The following is an 18,896-nucleotide window of genomic DNA, read 5'->3' on the forward strand; positions in this document are numbered from 1 at the left end:
CTCTGACCCGAGAAGAAGGTTGAGCAGTTACAAGCGACACACTGACTTTTGAATTCATGTTGCACATAGCGGGGATCCATACATCAAAAACGCTGACAGCAGATTCAAATCAAAGCGCTCCTATAACTTCTCTCGGTCTAACATCAGTGAGCATAAAAATGACCTCAAGTGCTCGCTGCCGCAGCGTATCCTGATGCGGATGCTTCTGTGAAGTGCATGTCAATAACCCAGAGAGCCGGCAGGGCAGCAGGCATGTGGTTCCAATCCGTCTCTTTTTCTCACAGCGAGCAAGAGGAGGCCATTCATTTATTTCACTGTAAACACAGCACCAAAAAAAAAAACTGTCCACGTGGGTAATTATCTTAAGCAAACAGTGTTATTGATACTGATTATCTTTTTATAATACGTGAATAAAATACTCATGCTGCCCACGAGTTTAATTCTGTGCAATATTTGGATCTAAACCGTGAGCATAGTCCTACAAGGTGGTTCGTCTCTAGAATGTCAGTTGGAGAGTAATCTGGCGTTTAAGACTCCGGGGAAGGTGAACGACATAACTCATATTTTTGGCGAAGAAAATCATATTTCATTAGACTTGTGGCCAATTTTCTTGCGTTGACTTCTCTACTTGTTTGTGATTGAAGGGTAAAGAGGAAAGATGAGGCTGCACTAATCAACTTTTTTATATTAATAAATACTAAATGTGGCGCGGGGTCATTTTCTGTGATGAGGTCACAGAAATGAAAGCTCCCAACTTAACACTTCCACAAAGCTGTTCACATTTTAAGCTAATCGTTTTGCTTTCATGCCTCCTAACTTTACTGTTTCCCTCAGGAGTTGGTTGAGAACAAAACGGAGCTAAAAGAGAGTGAACGCGTCTCCCAATGAGTGCTAATGTTGCTCGTCTGCTAACATGCTCAAACAGACACTTCCACCCAGGACATCGCTGATCGTGTCCCTTTGCGAAACCAGAAGTCAACATAATATGCTAGCTACGTTATTGTTTTTAACGCGACCCATGATCTTTTTTTCCAACCTTAAATAAGCAACGTTCGTTTTGTTGCCTAAATCTAACCAACGTTTCACAACGTGAACGTGACATTGTGATACGAGGCTGATGTGAAACTAATAATGTGGTTTCAGGAACGTCAACATTCAACGTAGCCGTGGTTTACAGAAGCGTACCATGCCAACATTTGCATATATTAAAAATAAAATAAGAAAGCACCAATATTTTATGTCAAATTCTGGCATATGGGAAACTTCCAAGTTATCATTTCGTATGTAGTTTATCATTTTTTGGATGTTTGACTTTGCGTAGTATTATTAATGTTTGTGACCTAATCTCCTGCATCTTTACATTCACTTCTTGTGTCATCCTTTACGTTTGTCTCGTTCTGTGCGACTTAATGTCTTCCCTTCCACCTCAACTAAACTAAACCTTTTGTCATATTTGGTTTTTAATCTGAAGCCACAGACTATACGAGCTCTCCTCTCCGTAAAACTCTGAATGTAAGTTATGACAAGGCTTTAAAGAATGGCAACACGTGAGGTTTCTCAGGAAGACAGACGCATTCTCCCTTCAGTGGCCATGAAGAAGACAAAGCTTTTTACAGTATCAACAGACGCAAGACGCAACCTTTTGGCCCTTTGGGGCAAAAGGTGAGCGCTCTGGGAGCGGAGGCCTGGTTCCAGCAGTCTGCCGGCAGACGAGACGTACGTATGTCCTCCTCACCGCATTCCTTCCCATCTTAGATCACTGAACAGCTCTCTCTCCGGCTCTCCGCCTTCATCCCCTTCTAACTCAAAGCAATAGAACTCTTTTTTCACCCGGATGGCGGCTCATAAAGAAACCAAAATAACCCGGGTTGTACAAGTGTAATAGCTTCAGCTAGAGCTTTTGTGCAGGTGCACGTTTGAAATTCAGATTAGTCTGATGGGGCTGGAGGTTAAATAGTCAAGGAAGGATTTCCTACTTCTATTTAAATGAGATTCTCAACAAAAAAAAGAGAAGTCACCATTAGAAAAAAGTTCAGAGAAGTTTGCTCTGGAAATACATATGGTGGATAAAGGAATAAGCTGCATGCGTAACCTGGGGCTGTGTCTTTCATATTTGTGGATGACTGGCTGCAACACAAGCCACTTCTGATTTCATATTCATGACTTCTGAGAGAAGAGTGGGGGGGGGAGGACAAGACAACCAGCGAGCAAAGAGAGTATAGCGGATGGAAGTTAGGCCCGTACACTGTCACATCCAAGTCAAATCTCATCTTGCTCAGACTGAGGAAGAGTGAGGTCATCCTCCTCAGCAGGCAGGCAGGCGCTGGCTCATCTCACACCCACGCACACACGCACATGCACACAGATTGAAACAAGGAATCGCGCCTGCTCGAAGGGATTTAACGGCTACACAATACAAACGCGGCCTTAGTTATCTGGCAACGTGCACAACCACAATGGCCCCATAAGGACACGCGGGGACGCCGGCTGAGAGCCTTTTGGAACAGTAGCCTCCGAGCAGCCGGGACGCTGTTCCCCTGCAGCGCGCTGCGAAACACGTCACTTTTTTTTTAAGGAATAATGACAGCCTGCACAAATGGAGCCTGGAAGCATCACAGTGGCTGTCATGTCCTCTAAACAGAAGAGCCCCATCGAGGACATGCGTGAGTGCGGAGCGCCCTCTAGGGGCCAGAGCGCGGCGCTGGTTGGACATGAGAGGCAGTCAAGCGTTCACATCAAAGTTTACCCTATGCAAATGAGGGCTTGGAAATAGAAATAGTTAAAATTAGTGACTTTTGATATGCAAATGCTGCAGAAATTCACAATCCAAGCATGTTTTGTTTTTCTGTTTATGTTGCTCTTCTCATGCAAATGCAGCATTCTTATTCATCTTAAGTGAAGCATTGCGAGACAAGACGCCTTTGTGGCTCTATTCATCTTCATGCAAGTCAGCAGGTTCTGAGATTTAAAACAAATTACATGACCCCGGTGAGAAATGTAGGGCATTTCTGAATCAACGACGCCGAGCTCTCGAACATGCCGCACTGACTAGTAGTTTTGCGTGTGGAGAGAACGAGTCCGACAGACGTTTGCTCATTTCGGCTCCCGAGACAAGACGGGCGGCCTGGAGTCAGCAGGGAGGTGATATATGACACCCGGAGGTCACGCGGGTCGAATGTGGAAGCCACCACAGTTCATCATGTTTATGCGTCTCACGCAGACACACAGTCTTGAAGCCTTGGACGCTTTTGAGAACAGAGTTGTGCTTTGCTTGCATAAAAAGGGGCCTAGGCGGCTGTTAAGAATTCAACAACCATTCATAAAAAGGTATTCAAAAGAAAGAAAATGAAATGTCAGTCGACGGACTTGACTGATGGCTCAGCAGTGTTTTGCGACTGGACCATCAAATGCTAATCCTTCCAGAATAAGGTCTGTGCCAGTGGATAAAGGAATGTTAAATAGCCAGAAATCCCCTAAAATACCCCATTAACCCTCCCTCACAGACCAACCACTCTCCCAGGTCATTACTGGAACAGAGAACGTGGTCTTACTAAATTTTCCTGCTAAATAGGGTTTAAAATGTTCAATTCAAAAGATGCTTCACCAACTTAATGTTTGGCAATGCACAATAATTCTAAACGGATAAACAAGCTGAGCGTTCTAAAGACAGACGACTACGCCATCTGCAATGAATTCCCTTTTAATGCACATTAGCTTAATCAAACCGCTGCAAAGCAACAAAAGGTCACAGAGGGAACAGCACCCGTGCTTTTCACTGGATATCTACTGGCAAATACTGTGCAATGATTACGCACCAAAATAAGAAGAATTGGGGCGACAGCATGACGTGGTTTGGATGGACGATCAATCATTAAGAAACCGGCTCGTCCATTTCATAAATATCTCACCAAATGAGAACTGGAGTGTGTAATAAATGGCATTTTGATTGTTCATTTCAAATATCTGCAGTGTGACTTCACCCATCAGTTTCATTAAGCTGGCTTCCGTTACATGACCCAACAGAATAACTCATGAAGGTGCATTACTTGTCAGCTGAGGCCCCCTTGTGGCTAAACTGGTGAGTGCAGGTGCAGCCGAAGAGTAAAATAAACGTCACGCTTGCGATTGATTTCTTTTTTTTGTTGCAGACAGTGATTTTTATTACAGAAAATCACAAGTTCATACACCTGCCATTTTCACTGGAAGTTAAATGCAAGGGTTTCAGAACAGAACAGGCTTCAACGTCTGTTACATGTCAAAGAGCTGCAGAACAGAAACATGGCATTGTGTCAAATACAGAAATACATTTATATATGTAAACATATATATAAATATATGTCTTACCTTGTGACACTACTTTGAGACCACAGCCACAGTTAAATACTTAGCAATCAATATTTTAATGAACCTGCTAACTTTGACTAACAAACAGAAAGACGTGGCTTCTCTTCCACTAGGTATTAGTTACACAACATGCCTTCAGACACACATCTTGCCGTTTATTTCAGTGGTCAGTCATTTTAACTTTTTGGGACTCTGGTACATCCTCTGCGTGGCGTCATGCTTCCCTCTTCAAGCAACGGAACACGCCAAACATAAAAGTAATTGTCAAAATATTTTTTTTTTTATTTATTTTTTAAAGGCGGATAACTGTGGTCTTGAAGTCTTTAAACTATTCAGTGCTTAACTGCAGGGACATTTTCCTTTTCAATGAGCTATGTAATAAGAAAGTCCAATCTTGGTCTTGCAGACGATATTGTTGATGTGTGAAGTGAGCCTCTTGATGATTTACACGATATTTCTAAGAGTAAGGTTTAAGACAGAGGGTCAAACAATCCATTGAGATTAAGTGCTGTAGGATTGTCCTTCTGGTGGTTGTGGAAGCTTCATATTTTCTTTGGACATCATTTGACGCCTTAACTCTTGAAGAATAATTTTAATGCTATAAGAAATCTGCCATTTTGCTAAAACTGGTACGCTACTTGAATCCACCTGTGAGACGAGACAAAACAACAAAAAAAACACCAAATTAGTCATTGGGACAGGAGGGCCGACAATTTGTGAGTTCAACAAATGATGAGACACAGAGCAACGCTCATATATGACCATGTGAGATGTGTGAGGACACTTACCGCCCCGTTGGAATTATCTATCCCATTCATGCTTATTTTCGTTACAAATTTAACAGTCGGGGACACCTCTGGGTATCTAGATCCACATACCAATCTCAGACTGTATATTCTGTTCTCATAATTGGTCTGGGAAACAAAAAGAAAGAAATGTAGATGTCAGTAACAGTATCTAGAATAGTTGACAGTATCTGCATTGGAGTCCACGTGCTCAGTCTGCTTACTCTTGCTGGTCCAATGATCATGCCCGTCCACCACGTGAGAGTCATGTCATCGTCATTCTCGAGGCCCCAGCTGACTGTGCCGTCGCCGTCGCCCTTCTGCCCTTCTTCAAGCTCCTCCAATAAGCGAAAATTGCGTGGAACTTTAATTCCTAAAATAACAAAAATAGAATACGAGTTTAAAGTATACGTCTCTTTTTTCCCTACTGATTGACAAACTATATCAGTGAGCATAAGTGGACCGTTGCTTTGACGAAACAAGAAAATTTCACTTTGGAAAACTGTGACGGGCACTTTTTTAAGCTATTTTGTTTAGGGCTGCAACTAACTATTATTTTAATAATCGATTAATCGGTTGATTATTTTCTCCATAAAAAACAAATTCATTTCCCACCCTTTATTCAAAAACAGAACTGACAGTGCAAGACATCTTCAGAAAGTGCAAACAGGTTGCTCTTTGAACATCCCTGAGCTGTTGATTAAAAATATGAATAAAAAAATGGACCAACACAAAAAACATACACATGTATGCTTTACATCTTCCAAATGTGAGCCCTTTTTACTGTAATTGATCTCCTTGGAGCAGAGGCTGCATTTAGCATACCCTGCTTCATCAATATGTATGAAATACTGGGACAGTGGGAAGCTGTACTGCTCCTCTCATGTCTGTTTTGATCGTTGTTGGCTAAGCCCAACTACGTGATTTGCTTCATTCTACTTCGAGTAAAAAAACAACCTGCAGCCAGATCCACCAGTGTGCCGGTTTAACGTTAACGAGTGACTGCGTGAACTGAACCAGACCGGGGGGTTACGGCATGTTTCATCACGTTACGGTATTTTACAAGCAAGACTGAACTGTAACGGAACATAAAGTAACTTTAACGACAATACACAACCCAAACACGTTAGCTAACGTGATAGCAAGCTGACTAGCTTCCATTAAAAACAAGTTTGAGGGGAATGAAGACGCTGTAGACATCTTAACGCTGATTGGCCAAGACTCGACACGTCAAAGATGTTCTATTTTTGCGAAGATAACGACCTCAGCGCCGTGTCTCGCTCCAATCTCAGAAACGCTGGCCGGCCAGTTGCTCTGCTCCGCTCTTTTTTTTCTTCTCCGCGACTTATTGACTGGCGCAATAATCGCGCGACACAACGAATCAATAATTCGTTGCCAACTCTTTTGATAATCGATTTTTATCGATTCGTTGTTGCAGCCCTAATTTTGTTACGTTTAATTGACCAAAACGTTAATTGATTGATTAACTACTTTGCAGATTAATCAATTTAGTAAATAGGACTTAAACAATTCGTTGACTGCTAGAATCTGCAACTACTTTTACATTCATCGGTTATTTGATACATTCAATTATCAAGGAAAAATGTCAAATATTCTGTGGTTAGTGCTCTTCAGATGTGAGAGTCTTTTTTCTTTGTCAGATCTTTGAATATTAGGCTAAATATCTTTGCAATTCAGACAAAACTATGTTAAAATGAAATTGTGACAGACTGAGAAGTTAGGACAGGCAAGGTTTTCTTTTTTTTTAAGATACCAGATGCTGCTGAAGACTGAAGCTTAATACAAATCTGCAGTCTTAACGGTTGTTTGTAAACAGTCATGAGATTCGGAGCACACAGGCCTGTACTGCTGATCTTTCATGAATGTTTCAGGGTAACATCCAGTCATCTTAAGACCGAGAGTTGAAACGGCTGACTTGATCATAAAACCATTCAAAACTAGTCAGTCAAAGCGTTCAGATGTTGGCATTTAACACAGCCTGACAGGAGGTGTAAATGATGAACCATTCACAGTTCATGACTGGAGGAGTGCTAGCGGATGAGTGGACAGCTCTCAAGTTAACCTCAAACTGCTACTTTTCATAATCATGATCTTGAAGACAAATGAAGGACTGTTTCTTAAAAAAGGCCCTGCGACTCTGGCAAAATACGCAGCAAAAACACTACAATTTTCCCTCCGTCATCAACCCGTTTATTTCACCTCCTCTGATCTCAGACAATTTATCACAGTAAGCCTTCACACTCCAAAAAGCAATAATTCACATCTGGTGCAGTGGAGTATTGAGCCTAGTAAGTGGCTCTAACATTTTCTTAAAAGGTATTTGCTCACAAGAGGTTGTTTGATTTCAGTCCTTTATCGACATTTAAACGCTGGTAAAGAGACTAATGTTGGCTGGTAATTTTAGTGCACCACTGGTATCAGAGTACATCAGCTAATAAGTAACAAGAAAGTGCTGTTCAGAAATGCTTCAACTACTAGAGCTGAAACTCAAGTATTAATACACAAGGGGCACATATGTTGGGTATAAGGTGCTAAAAGCAAATACGTGATTGAAGTTACTCTAAATTATAAATGGCCACTTATTCAAGAACTTTTTGGATCATAAGATTTAAAGACTAATGGCATGAGCAGATTTGTGCCAGGTAGAAATGAATATGTTTTGTTTAATTATGGCACTAACAACTTAAACCTTGAACATTAATCAGCAGGTTGCACAAACTTGCACTTTTGATTATGAAGTTACTTCCCGTTTATCCAGTTTATATTTGCATCCCCGTGATATGTAGGTAACCTGACAAAGTACGTTAAAAACAAAAAAAGTTTAAATCATTATTTTATTTTTCTGTAAGTCTCAAGAAGTAAGTTATCTGCAAGTTATTTTGTAAGTTGACAACAACGTTTCTTGTTGAGCGCTATAGCAAAGCAAGGGCTCCAACTACTTGCTGAAACAACTGCTGCGTTTCTATACTCCCCGCCCAACAATGACTAACACAGAGTTAATTCCTGCATTCATCCCGAGAGTTACACTCTAGTAACCTTGTTAAATGACTACAAAAACGTTAGAAAGTAATCAAAGAAGGACCCACACCGGACCCTTCATTTCAACGTTAACGTGACGGTGTTGCACTGTGAGGTGTGTCACAGAGATTACAATAAAAAAGAAAAACGCATGTGTCACTATACAATTTGTGTAATGGCTATTAAGCTACACAATGATATTGTGCCTGGACAGTTAATACACACAAGTAACAGCAACATTACGTTTATTCCGATCAAATTAACAAGATTGACTCGCTGCCTCGCGGTCATGGAATATTCTAGTGTCTTAGGTTAGCGCAGCTAGCTCGCACAATATGCGGTTATTTACACACAAATACACATTTATAACGCAACGGGTCTCTTTAAAACGCAATAAGCCCAAAACGTGCAGAACAGATGCTTATTTTTTTACACCTATTTTAGCCAACTCACGGGGGATGAGGGGGCAAGCTACTCGCTGGTGTAAGCTAGGTTAGCCAAACACGGTTGCTCCAGGAGCTAGACGACCCCCGCGGAGCGCATTCGCTTTACCCGAGACGGAGATATTAACGGATAAATGGCGGCCGAGAGCGACTCTGATAAAACCGGTGTACGTTAGCGAGTTGACACGTTTTGGTGGATGAGGTGACAGAGCGGCGGTGGACAGGCGGAGGGCTTCGGCCACACGTTTTAGCTGTGTCGCTGTATACGTTATAGTTTGAAGGCACACGAACCTGAGGAGGCCGCCATCTTCTTCAGCAGAGTCCAGAAGCGCACAAGAGCCGTGACGTCACAGCCGTTAAACCCCGACAGCTGCGCTGCTGCTGCTGCGTTCCCTCTAACGGGGTTTCCGGGTCACTGTTCATTGACAGTAGAGCGTGAACATAATTTACTTTTATATCTCATGAACAGGTGTTTGTAAAAAAATAAATTAACACTAGCAGTATCACGTAAACCTATGGAAGCCCGTTTCCGCCTCATAATTCGACTTTATTATCTCATAATTATGACTTTTTTATCTTTTAGTCCGTAGTCTAGTCCCCTATAAGCTCGACCCACTTTTAAACTAAAACTGTACTATCTCCTCATCCACAATGCCGATCTAATTAATTTAAATTGCTAAAGTACTGTAACCCTTGTGAGAAGATACGTGGTGGTTTACATAAAAAAAAAGGATAGTTACATTTGAATAATTTCGTAAACTCCTCAACATGACTAAGCGATTATAACGTTTTACTAAAACGCTCAGAAGTGCACAAAACAATGGCGGATTCCACTCAAAGTAACTTCCCTGTACTCGTAGAGACTGTGTGAGAGTAACAGTAGCACTGAGAGCATTGTCTGGTCTGTATTGGAGTCTTGCACTGCGAAGCAGGAACCATTTTTTTGTTTTTTTGTTTTCTGTGGCGTTTCGAGGTCCTGCGATCTCATTGGTCCTCAGACTCGACTCGGGCACGTCAGATGAAACACGCAGAAGGAGACGGTCATTTACAAAACATGTAATATTCAGGTCAAAGTAGGTCATTTTTCAATTTCTGAACAGAAAAACACGGTTTTTGGACTGAATATGCTTCCTACCATGTAAATGCTTGTTTATTGTGATTATTATTGCAGATTTGGATGATTAAGTATTAGTATTACTCTGTGGCATGATAGGAAGGCACTGAACAATACAATTTAAAAACTCAGGGAGCAATCAATGAGTCATTTTTTTGCTCACTCTTGATCATATTTATGCAGAAAATAAGTCAAATCATAATTATTTTTTTGCTGAAACGTTAGAGATCAAGGACACAAGGCTATGGTATTCATATCAAGGTCATATGAGCTGTAGAACTTTAGGGCTTATAAGGTTAAGTTAAATATGACTTCAACCCCACTGGCTTGTTCAGTTAAAACTCAAGTGTTCTTGTGCAGAACCCACAATTTCCAAATATATTAAACATGCCATCTGAATCCCGAGGTAATGTGTATAAAAGCGAAACACTTCTATTATAATTCAATTTGATAAGTGCAATAAAAACTGTTCAACATCTCTAGCTTCAGTAAGGAGCCGGAACAACCTTGTGTTCAATATAATAAACTGTTATATTACTGAGTTCAGATTCATTTAATGTCAACTACTTTTAAAAAATGTACTCAGGATAAACACTGGAATTTATTTCAACCAAACACAACTGGAAAAAAAGAAAACGTAGAGGATTTTCAGTGAGCAACATTTTATTTCCCCTCTTAATAAGCACTCAATGCTAGCTACAGGGACATCTGTGTGGAAATAATAAGTGACTGACTTCCCCTAGAGTCATTACAATGTACAAGTTGGAACAAAAGAGCTTTTCACCAGAACACAAAACATCCAGAACATTACTTGAAAAAAGGTAAACAAATGGAATACAAGCACATTTAAATATTAGCTCTATTACTTGCCAGTATTTGTGTTTCTGTTCTTAATTTTTTTTTTTATATCTCTTTCACATCGGAACACCAAAGTTCGAATGAGTCACGCAGTTACTCTGAATGTCGTTTCAACTGCAGGGTATTCAAACATCCAATACAGCAACAAAACATATGCTGGTTCAACTATACAAAATATTTTTACAGCAAAAAAAAGAGGATTTAAAATTAAGGACTGTACATAGTTGCAGGGTGCCCTCAGCCGAGGAGACGAACAATCTTTCCAGTAACCGTCAAGTAATCCTCGTCAGACAGCGCTCGCAGCGCCTCGTCAAACATCTCCTTCGTGATCGCCTGGAAACAAAAGAGACATATATAATACATTCGCTTTAAATAAATGGGGAGAAAAGTTAGATCGCAAATAACTTCAGAGCTTTTCATGCAATTTAATTACCAACACAATATACATGAAATAACTGGAAACAAGGACGGTTCTCACAGCACTGACATTATATCATCTATGAAATATACTTAAAAAAAAAGAGAAGAAGATATTTACAGTTTCAGACTGTCCTCTGAGATCATCAAGCAGGTGCTGGTACTTCATGGCCGGCATCTTTCCTTTGGCCTGGATCACTTTCTTCAAGGCTTGGGCGACCTCCTCCCTGCGTTTGCGTGCGGTGGAACTCATACCTGGAGTCACAAATTAAATACACTCAACATTAAAAAAAAAAAGTCTGGTGGGCTGCAACGAATGATTGTCGTCGTTTTCAATTTATCCGCCGTTTATTTTTGATTCCGCAACTGCTTTATAAAATACAGGGTTTATACACATTTTTGACCAAATCTCGGTGTATACATGAAAAAGTGAGAAAATGTAGTATTTGAACTAACAATGAGAATTCCGAAGCATACAGTAGACCTTAGATGACAAATGAATAAAACAATAATTTGATTAAAAGAAAACATTTATATAGATGCCTGCTTATATTTTGACCGTCTTTCTTTTAAAAGCATATTCATTATTTCAAACTCAGTGTAAATGAACAACATGAACACATGAATATAACACATTTCCATAACTTTTTTCAAATTGTTGGGGACTTTATTTTTTTCAAGGACTTTTCCAGGCCTGGAAATAACCATTTTAAAAATTCCATGACTTTTCCAGGTTTTCCATGACCGTAAGAACCCTGAAAATAGTAAAAGTATCCCAAATACCCAAAGTGACATCTTTAAATTAGCAGGAACCAGTGAATGTTGGGATGCATCCCAAATGAGCGGTTGAGGTTCCCGGTACCTGTCGTGAGAATAGAGATGTCGACGAATCCCGTCCTGGGGTCGGTGGCCGACTGTTTGAGGGCCTCTCTGTGCAGCCGCTTGGCCTCCTCCACGTCAATGGTCTCCACCTTCTCGGAGAAGCGCACCTTGGAGTGGGCCTCGGACAAGCGGATCAGGGACTCCAGCTGCCGGGGGTAGGCGGACACCATCCCGCGCCCGCTGCCGATCTTCCTCATGTCCACGTAGGCCTGAGGACCAACGAGCACACGGTCAGTTGAGGGCTGATGTTGTTCTGCAAGCTGCTAATATTCAAACATGGAGGAACATAAAAACAGACCTCAATGAGAGCCTGACTGGCTTCCTCGCTCAGCCTGGGCGTGATGTACGTTCGCGCGTACGCGATGTAGTCCCTCAACACGGCCATGTCGAGGAACTCTTCCTCGATCTGCTCCTCGCTCTGGTAGTACAGAGACACCAGGTGGTGTGCCAGCCTGCGGTCGTACGCCTCGTCCTGGGGATCCAGCATCAGGAAGATGAGGTCGAATCTGATGGGGGCACGAAATGCAGCGTTAGAAACCGGGAACGGGACGAGAGAAAATAAACCATGGAATAACGGGTTAGACATCCTGTGTCTGAAATATAAATATATCAAGTTCTCTCTTTTATTATGAAAAAATAGATTAAAATGATTCAGTTGTTGGCTCAGTTTAGGAATTCATTAAAAAAGACAAAGGACGTGTTAGTCAAGTATCTTCGTGACATTCAGTTCAATTAAAATAGGAACAGTAATAATGATAATGCAGGAAGAGCAAATCAAGGCAACAAAGAGACTAAATAATCCCACACTAGATAGCCTAATTTCAAACTCTAAATAAGATGTTGCGAAATTAATTCAATTCTTTCATCAGTCGTCCATCAGCTCATTGTGTTCCCTCCGTCAGCGATAGATACGCTAACAGACACTTCAATGCACAGACGATGAGGCCTCATATTTCCACACCTCTCTTTACGGCTGATAAATGCTGCCAGTGTGTAAAAATCCACCACCTGTTCAGCAACTTCTTAACTGTGATCAAGAGAGTGATAATAATAATTTTGCATCAGGTGTGACGGTGATCACCTGGACAGCAGCGTGTGAGGCAGCTGAATGTTCTCAATGGTGGTTTTTTTGGGGTTCCACTGAGACTCGATGGGGTTGGCGGCGGCCAACACGGAGGTCCGGGCGTTCAGCTGGCAAATAATTCCAGCCTGCAGATACACAATATAAAAAAAAAAGTGAGAACTCTCCTTTTGCAGCGTAAAAGCTTCCGTCGTATCGGTTTAAAAACGAGTCTGGCGCACCTTGGCGATGGAGAGGGTCTGCTGCTCCATGACCTCGTGCAGCACGGAGCGCGTGCTGTCGCTCATCTTGTCGAACTCGTCGATGCAGCAGATGCCGTTGTCGCTCAGCACCAGAGCACCGGTCTGCAGGACCAGCTGCCGGGTCTCCGGGTCCTTCATCACGTAGGCGGTGAGGCCCACGGCGCTGGAGCCCTTCCCCGACGTGTACTGGCCACGGGGCACCAGGTTGAAGACGTACTGCAGCAGCTGGGACTTGCTGGTGCCGGGGTCTCCGCAGAGCAGGATGTTCAAGTCGGCTCGGAAGTTTCCCCGGCCGGTCTGACTGAAGTCCTTGCGGGTGCCGCCAAACAGCTGCAGCAAAATGCCCTGGAACCAACGAGAGGTGGGGATTAATACTCAGTCTAATCGTGATTATTTAGAAGGATAATTCAGTGGTTATCTGTCGGTAACGCACGGCTTCAGTAAAGGCGGCAGAACAGTCGATGTTATTTAGTTCTGCCTTCCTCACTCTATTTTCAGAGTTTCATATTTGCTTATGTCTTCTTTCCGACTTGTGGATACTCTCACAGGTGCAAATGCTTTCTTGTTGATTGCATGACGTGTTCTCTGAAAAAGTACGTGCTCCAAAGAACACGTCAGATCAAAAAGGGTCAAGACCCGAGGTGATTCTTTAGCTTTGTTTGGTTTTAAACCACAGGAGTGCTGTCTTTTCCAGACTGATTTCAGAACATAACATAAGATAATCCTTTATTAGTCCCGCAGTGGGGAAATTGCAGGATTACAGCAGCCTTGTAAGAAAAAAAATAACAGTAACAAAAAAGAAAATGTTAAGAATAATAATACAGTAGCAATTTTAAATGAAATATACAGATGGAATAAAAAGTATATAAAAGTACTTAAATATATTTATATTACACCAGATTAGTGCAATTAAAGTGTCCACAGTAAGTAAAGTGTTCAAGTGTCCAAAGTGATTAAAGTGAAACGGTTTTAAACTCATTAAACAGCATTTTCTGTGACCATTGAAATGTCGGTATTTGATTCTTTGAAGAGTCCATAAGCTCTGATACATCGTCATACTTATGTTAAAACCTTTATTTGACTGTTTTATAATATTTGGGATGATCGACGATTCCAGTGACGTAAAAAAAAAAAAAAAAAAAAAAAAAAAAAAAAAAAAAAAAAATCGAAATTCCGACTGGTCATAGCAGAAAACGAGAGACAGAGTGTCCCGGTGAGCCGGTGCTGCCACAAAATCAGAGCCCTGAAACCGCATTAACGGAGCGGATCACGTTTTTAACAGTCCCAGATTTCTGCTGGCTTTTCATGCATGCGTGGCAGGGATCAAATGCAATAACCCGAGTGTTATTGGCAAACCAAAGTGAGAGTGTGTAGAGAGATTACTCTTCCATCTGGGGCTTGTACAGGTCAACACTCGTGTTCTGGCGCCTGTCCATTCTCTCTCTCACACACACACCTTTTTGATGTCCTCGTGCTCGTAGATACTCGGTGCGAGGGCTGAGGCGAGGCGTTCGTAGACGTCTGGCTTGGCTGCCAGCTCCTTCAGGGTCTGGACCCGGTCTTCGGTGAAGAGCTTCTGCTCGGCGTCATCCAAACCGTGCAGGCGCTTCTCGTCCGTCTTGCGGAAGTGGATGACGTCGATGTGGGTCTTGTACACGGACTTCACGTTGCTCTGGCGAGGGTTGGCACGCATGGGGACGGCTCTGTACACACCTGCGGGGACAAGTGGGACGCCGTTAGGATGTCTATATATATATATATATATATATATATATATATATATATATATATATATATATATATATATATGGCGCTTGGAATGAGGGACCCTGCAGCTCAAGAGCTCAAACTGACTGAAAAGAGGACGACAGCCGTCGGCCAGAACACTCCTCGTCCTTCCTGAATAAAGCTGCAGCTTTATTTTGTCACTCTGCACAGAACACTATTGGTTCCAGCCTGCCCTCCATCCTGGACTTGTACACCGCCAGAGTCAGGAAGCGGGCTGGAAAGATCACTGCAGATCCTTCACACCCTGGACACAAGCTGTTCCTACTCCTCCCCTCTGAGGGGCGCTACAGAGCACTGTACGCCAAAACCACCAGACACAGGAACAGCTTCTTCCCACTGGCCGTCACTCTGATGAACATTTAAATCAGACACCTTCATCTGCACTCCTCGGACTACTGTCGTCTTCAATTATCTTTTTTTATCTCTGTTGTCTTTTATATTTATCTTGTATATTGTGTATGTATACAAGTACGATGAGAGCAACGTGAAATTCCATGTACGTGTAGCCAATAAAGCTGATTCTGACAATTAAACTAAAGTATTAGAGCTCAACCAACAGTTCTATAGCCAGAAAGTTCATACACAACTATTCTAATAATGTAAATCGATCGTTTTAAGGCGTTTTTCAAGCAAAAATATTTTTTATATATTTCAGCTTCTCGTTTGTCAGGACTTGTTGTTTAATATAATATTTCTGTGTTTTGGGCAGTTGGAGGTGAAAGTAGTCTGAAGACATAAACTTCAGCTCTGGAAAAATTGTGATGGTCAATTTTGTGGCATTTTATAGAGCAAACGATAAAAGAAAAATTGCTAATAAAAAGATCCGTCTTAGTTGCAGCAGAGATTTAAGGAATCTTACCGGTGATGTTGATGCGGTCTCCTGGCTGCACTTTGTCCACCAGGTCGTTGTGAGCGTAGACGACCGTCGTGTGCGGCGTCTGACCGGCTGGCATGTCGTCAGGAGACTCTTGAATTTTAACCTGAAACAAATTCCCCGAAGATGAACAGATGTCGTGACCTCTACAGCGCCACCTCATTAATTACCACCCAACATATTCGGCGTCGCCGACTGTAAGCAATCTGCCCCCCCCATCATCAACCCCGCTGAACTCTCACCATCTGCTTGTCTGAGAAGAGTGAGCGGTTGTGAACCAGCGCCAGGCTGTGGGTGGTGTTGCAGTGGCGGCACACAGCCGGCTCAGCGATGCGCCCGCGATCCACCTCCACGCGCGTGGTGAAGGCGCACACCTGGCACTGGAAGAACGCCTCCTGCATCTCGGGGATGAGCTGCGAGGTGCGGATCACCATGCCGCTGATGGTGATCAGCTGATCGATGTCTTTGTGTGAGGAGGGGGGGGGGGAACGCGCAAAAAAGGCACAGATTTAGCCCGGGGGCGCGGTGAACACGGTTCACGGAAATCCCACACGCAATATGGGATGGAAATATGCTAGGTCTGATGAAGTGTGATTCCACGTAACATAGGCTGGATTAATGACTACACACACACACACACACACACCTTCTGGGTTCAGGTTCCTCATGTTCCTGGTTTTCAGGGCGTTGTAGGGGCGGACTTGGATCTGGTACTCCAGGTTGGAGTCTGGGAAACGCTCGAAGAAAAGCTCGTTGACTGCCATGTCGAAGGTTGGGATGACTTCCTGTCAACGGCATAAATTACTCACTTGTTAGCAATCGGCACGCTGTCAAAGGGAGACTATAGAAATAAAGGTTCATTTAAACTTTAACAACGGGACAAAGCTTACGACATCCTGTAGATTAAAAGAACCGACAACAATAATTTGTCTGTTCACGCTGCACTGTAGTTTATTCATGAAATCTCTCTTTTTTTGTATTATTAGAAGGGTCTGCATGATATACAAAGACCAACATACAGATTAACGAGTGTCTTTGTAATGCAATTGTAAAATATAGAACATTACCTGAGGGTAGCAGATGAGCTGCCTGTAGAGTTCTGCGTCAAAGGACTGCACATGCAGACAATTCACATTCAGAACCGGATCGCAAACAACACTGATCTGTGGGACAAAGAGAGAAATATTAATATTTAAGACAGACCGAGATCTGAGAGTTCCTGTTGATATTTAGACTCATTTGAGTCTTAACATTTGAGAAGATAGTGGTGTTTTCAGCTGGAAATAAATAAAACACTTTGCTGTACACAAACCCAGAGTGAAGGCCAACACATCTAGTTTGATTTAAACCAGAGAATTGATCGGTCTAAACTGTACCACCAAACCAGCAACACAATGAAACAAACAGCTTTTTAAAATTAAGTTTACCTCTTCCAGCTTCTGCATGTATAACGGCTCGTTCAGGTCCAACCCAGCGTTCTCATCTTCAGAGGAGGATGTGTCAATGAACCTCAGCAGGAACCGCTAAAATAAAAAGTGATGCAAAGCATGCAGACAATTAACCCCTCAGTACTAAAAATGGGGAATATCTTACGATGGCTAAAATGTAAGATTTCATACCTGAAACTTTTCCTTGCAGGTCCCAACGTTGACATCAGTCCCCCAGATCACCAGTCTCTGACCGGCGTTGGGCTCGTTGGCTACGGCACCGTCACCACTTGGCTGCAAAAAAAACAAACAGCAACTGTGGTTTAAAGTTTGTCATCCTTATAAAAAGTACACTCAAAATGTTCTCGTCTCCTCCACTGACCGGCTCAGAATGAAGATCGACTTGTGGAGCCTTCCTGACTGACCCCAGATCAGGACGCTGTCTGGCTGGGGTGCCACGCACTCCACTGCGAGGGGTCCCTTCGACCCTGGAGCTGGGGGTCCCGTACATCAGAGGGGAGCTCATGTCCACCTCATTGGGTGGGACTGTTTGGAAAGAGACACTGGCGTTAACTCAAGTGGGCCACAACAACGAAGATTTAAACATTGGATGAGGCGAAAACCATAAACTGTGTGTTGTTATGCACCTGAGGGCCGGGGGCTGGAGAACAGAGAGTTGTCCAGAGGCGCCGCTGGACTGAGCATGTCGGTCGGCGGGGAGGTGGGCATCGGCATCAGGTCGCCGGCGGAGGAGTCCTGGCCCCTGCGCCGCTGAGAGAGAGGCGAGGTGGGCCCCTCGCTGCTGGCTGAGGACACACAAAGACAAAGTTATCAACACCACACAGACAAACACACCCCAACCTGCCGGCATGCGGCCATCTCAGTGTCCCAGCAGTCGAGGGTCTCATTTAAAGGAGGACGCGTGAACTCACGCGTGGACGGGCCGGCGTTCCGGCCTCGTTTGCGGCCACCAGGAGTCGATGTTGGGGAAGACATTGTTGCTGGATGATCTGAAGATCAAATAGATTAAAGTCACTTGTATTTATTTATTCAGACAAAAGAACGGATGCCAAAGTATATACGTTTATCCACGCTTTGTTTGTCCCTTTATTGTACCACTTTCATGCAATACCTGCTAAGTACAATCCTGGAAATGAGACAAAGATCAGATGTGTTTGATACTTTCTGGTAAATTCACTTGCAACTCCTCCATATTCTTTAGTTGCATTGGTAATTATTTTGTAATCACTTATTTGTAGATTCTAGGCTTTGCATTGGCTAGTACTGTGGTTCAATATTTCATTATTTACTCCACTATTTTACTTAATTTCATGCTTTGCATGTAAAGTGTTAACTCGAAATATGATTTAAAGCTACAATTTAAACTACAATGTTGAATTAAACAGTGACCTAGTACCACATAGCCAACTGTCAAAGTTATACACTGCTTTTCTTCACATGTTTATGCAACAATAAGTTAACGCCCAATTCTTAATAATAGCTTGACTTTATTTACATTTGTGTTATACTTGAGGGCAATATAATGCGTTTTCTTTATGTGTAACGTAATGGTGTGCTTTTGCTGCTTCGATTAAAAGCTTT

General features: G+C 42.6%; 2 protein-coding genes across 2 annotated transcripts; both read right to left on the reverse strand.

Moving 5' to 3' along the window:
* Positions 1-4,147: 4,147 nt before the first annotated feature.
* Positions 4,148-8,926, reverse strand: ube2v2 (ubiquitin-conjugating enzyme E2 variant 2). The gene is made up of 4 exons (XM_079236787.1): positions 8,903-8,926; positions 5,354-5,502; positions 5,133-5,258; positions 4,148-4,992 (listed from the first exon to the last, which is right to left on the reverse strand). The coding sequence occupies exons 1-4, from the start codon at positions 8,916-8,918 to the stop codon at positions 4,846-4,848; spliced, it is 438 nt and encodes a 145-aa protein (XP_079092913.1). The 5' UTR covers positions 8,919-8,926; the 3' UTR covers positions 4,148-4,845.
* Positions 8,927-10,378: 1,452 nt separating this feature from the next.
* On the reverse strand, positions 10,379-18,290 carry mcm4 (minichromosome maintenance complex component 4; the record flags this gene model as incomplete). The annotated part of the gene is made up of 16 exons (XM_079227208.1): positions 10,379-10,916; positions 11,122-11,255; positions 11,863-12,091; positions 12,181-12,388; positions 12,964-13,091; positions 13,185-13,550; positions 14,662-14,918; positions 15,853-15,973; positions 16,110-16,330; positions 16,514-16,652; positions 16,935-17,030; positions 17,295-17,390; positions 17,487-17,588; positions 17,677-17,840; positions 17,942-18,100; positions 18,227-18,290. The coding sequence occupies 16 exons, from the start codon at positions 18,288-18,290 to the stop codon at positions 10,821-10,823; spliced, it is 2,580 nt and encodes an 859-aa protein (XP_079083334.1). The 3' UTR covers positions 10,379-10,820.
* Between the last annotated feature and the right edge of the window lie 606 nt (positions 18,291-18,896).

This window comes from Taurulus bubalis (genome assembly GCF_910589615.1).
Source record: "Taurulus bubalis genome assembly, chromosome: 1".
In the NCBI taxonomy this organism is placed as follows: Eukaryota; Metazoa; Chordata; class Actinopteri; order Perciformes; family Cottidae; genus Taurulus; species Taurulus bubalis.

Excerpts from the sequence above, each read along its gene's own strand:
- ube2v2 (XM_079236787.1), bottom strand. Across the intron at positions 5,259-5,353 it reads TGATCATTGGACCAGCAAGA|ACCAATTATGAGAACAGAAT; the intron begins GTAAGCAGACTG and ends TTTGTTTCCCAG. Across the intron at positions 4,993-5,132 it reads TAGATAATTCCAACGGGGCG|GTGGATTCAAGTAGCGTACC; the intron begins GTAAGTGTCCTC and ends CTCGTCTCACAG.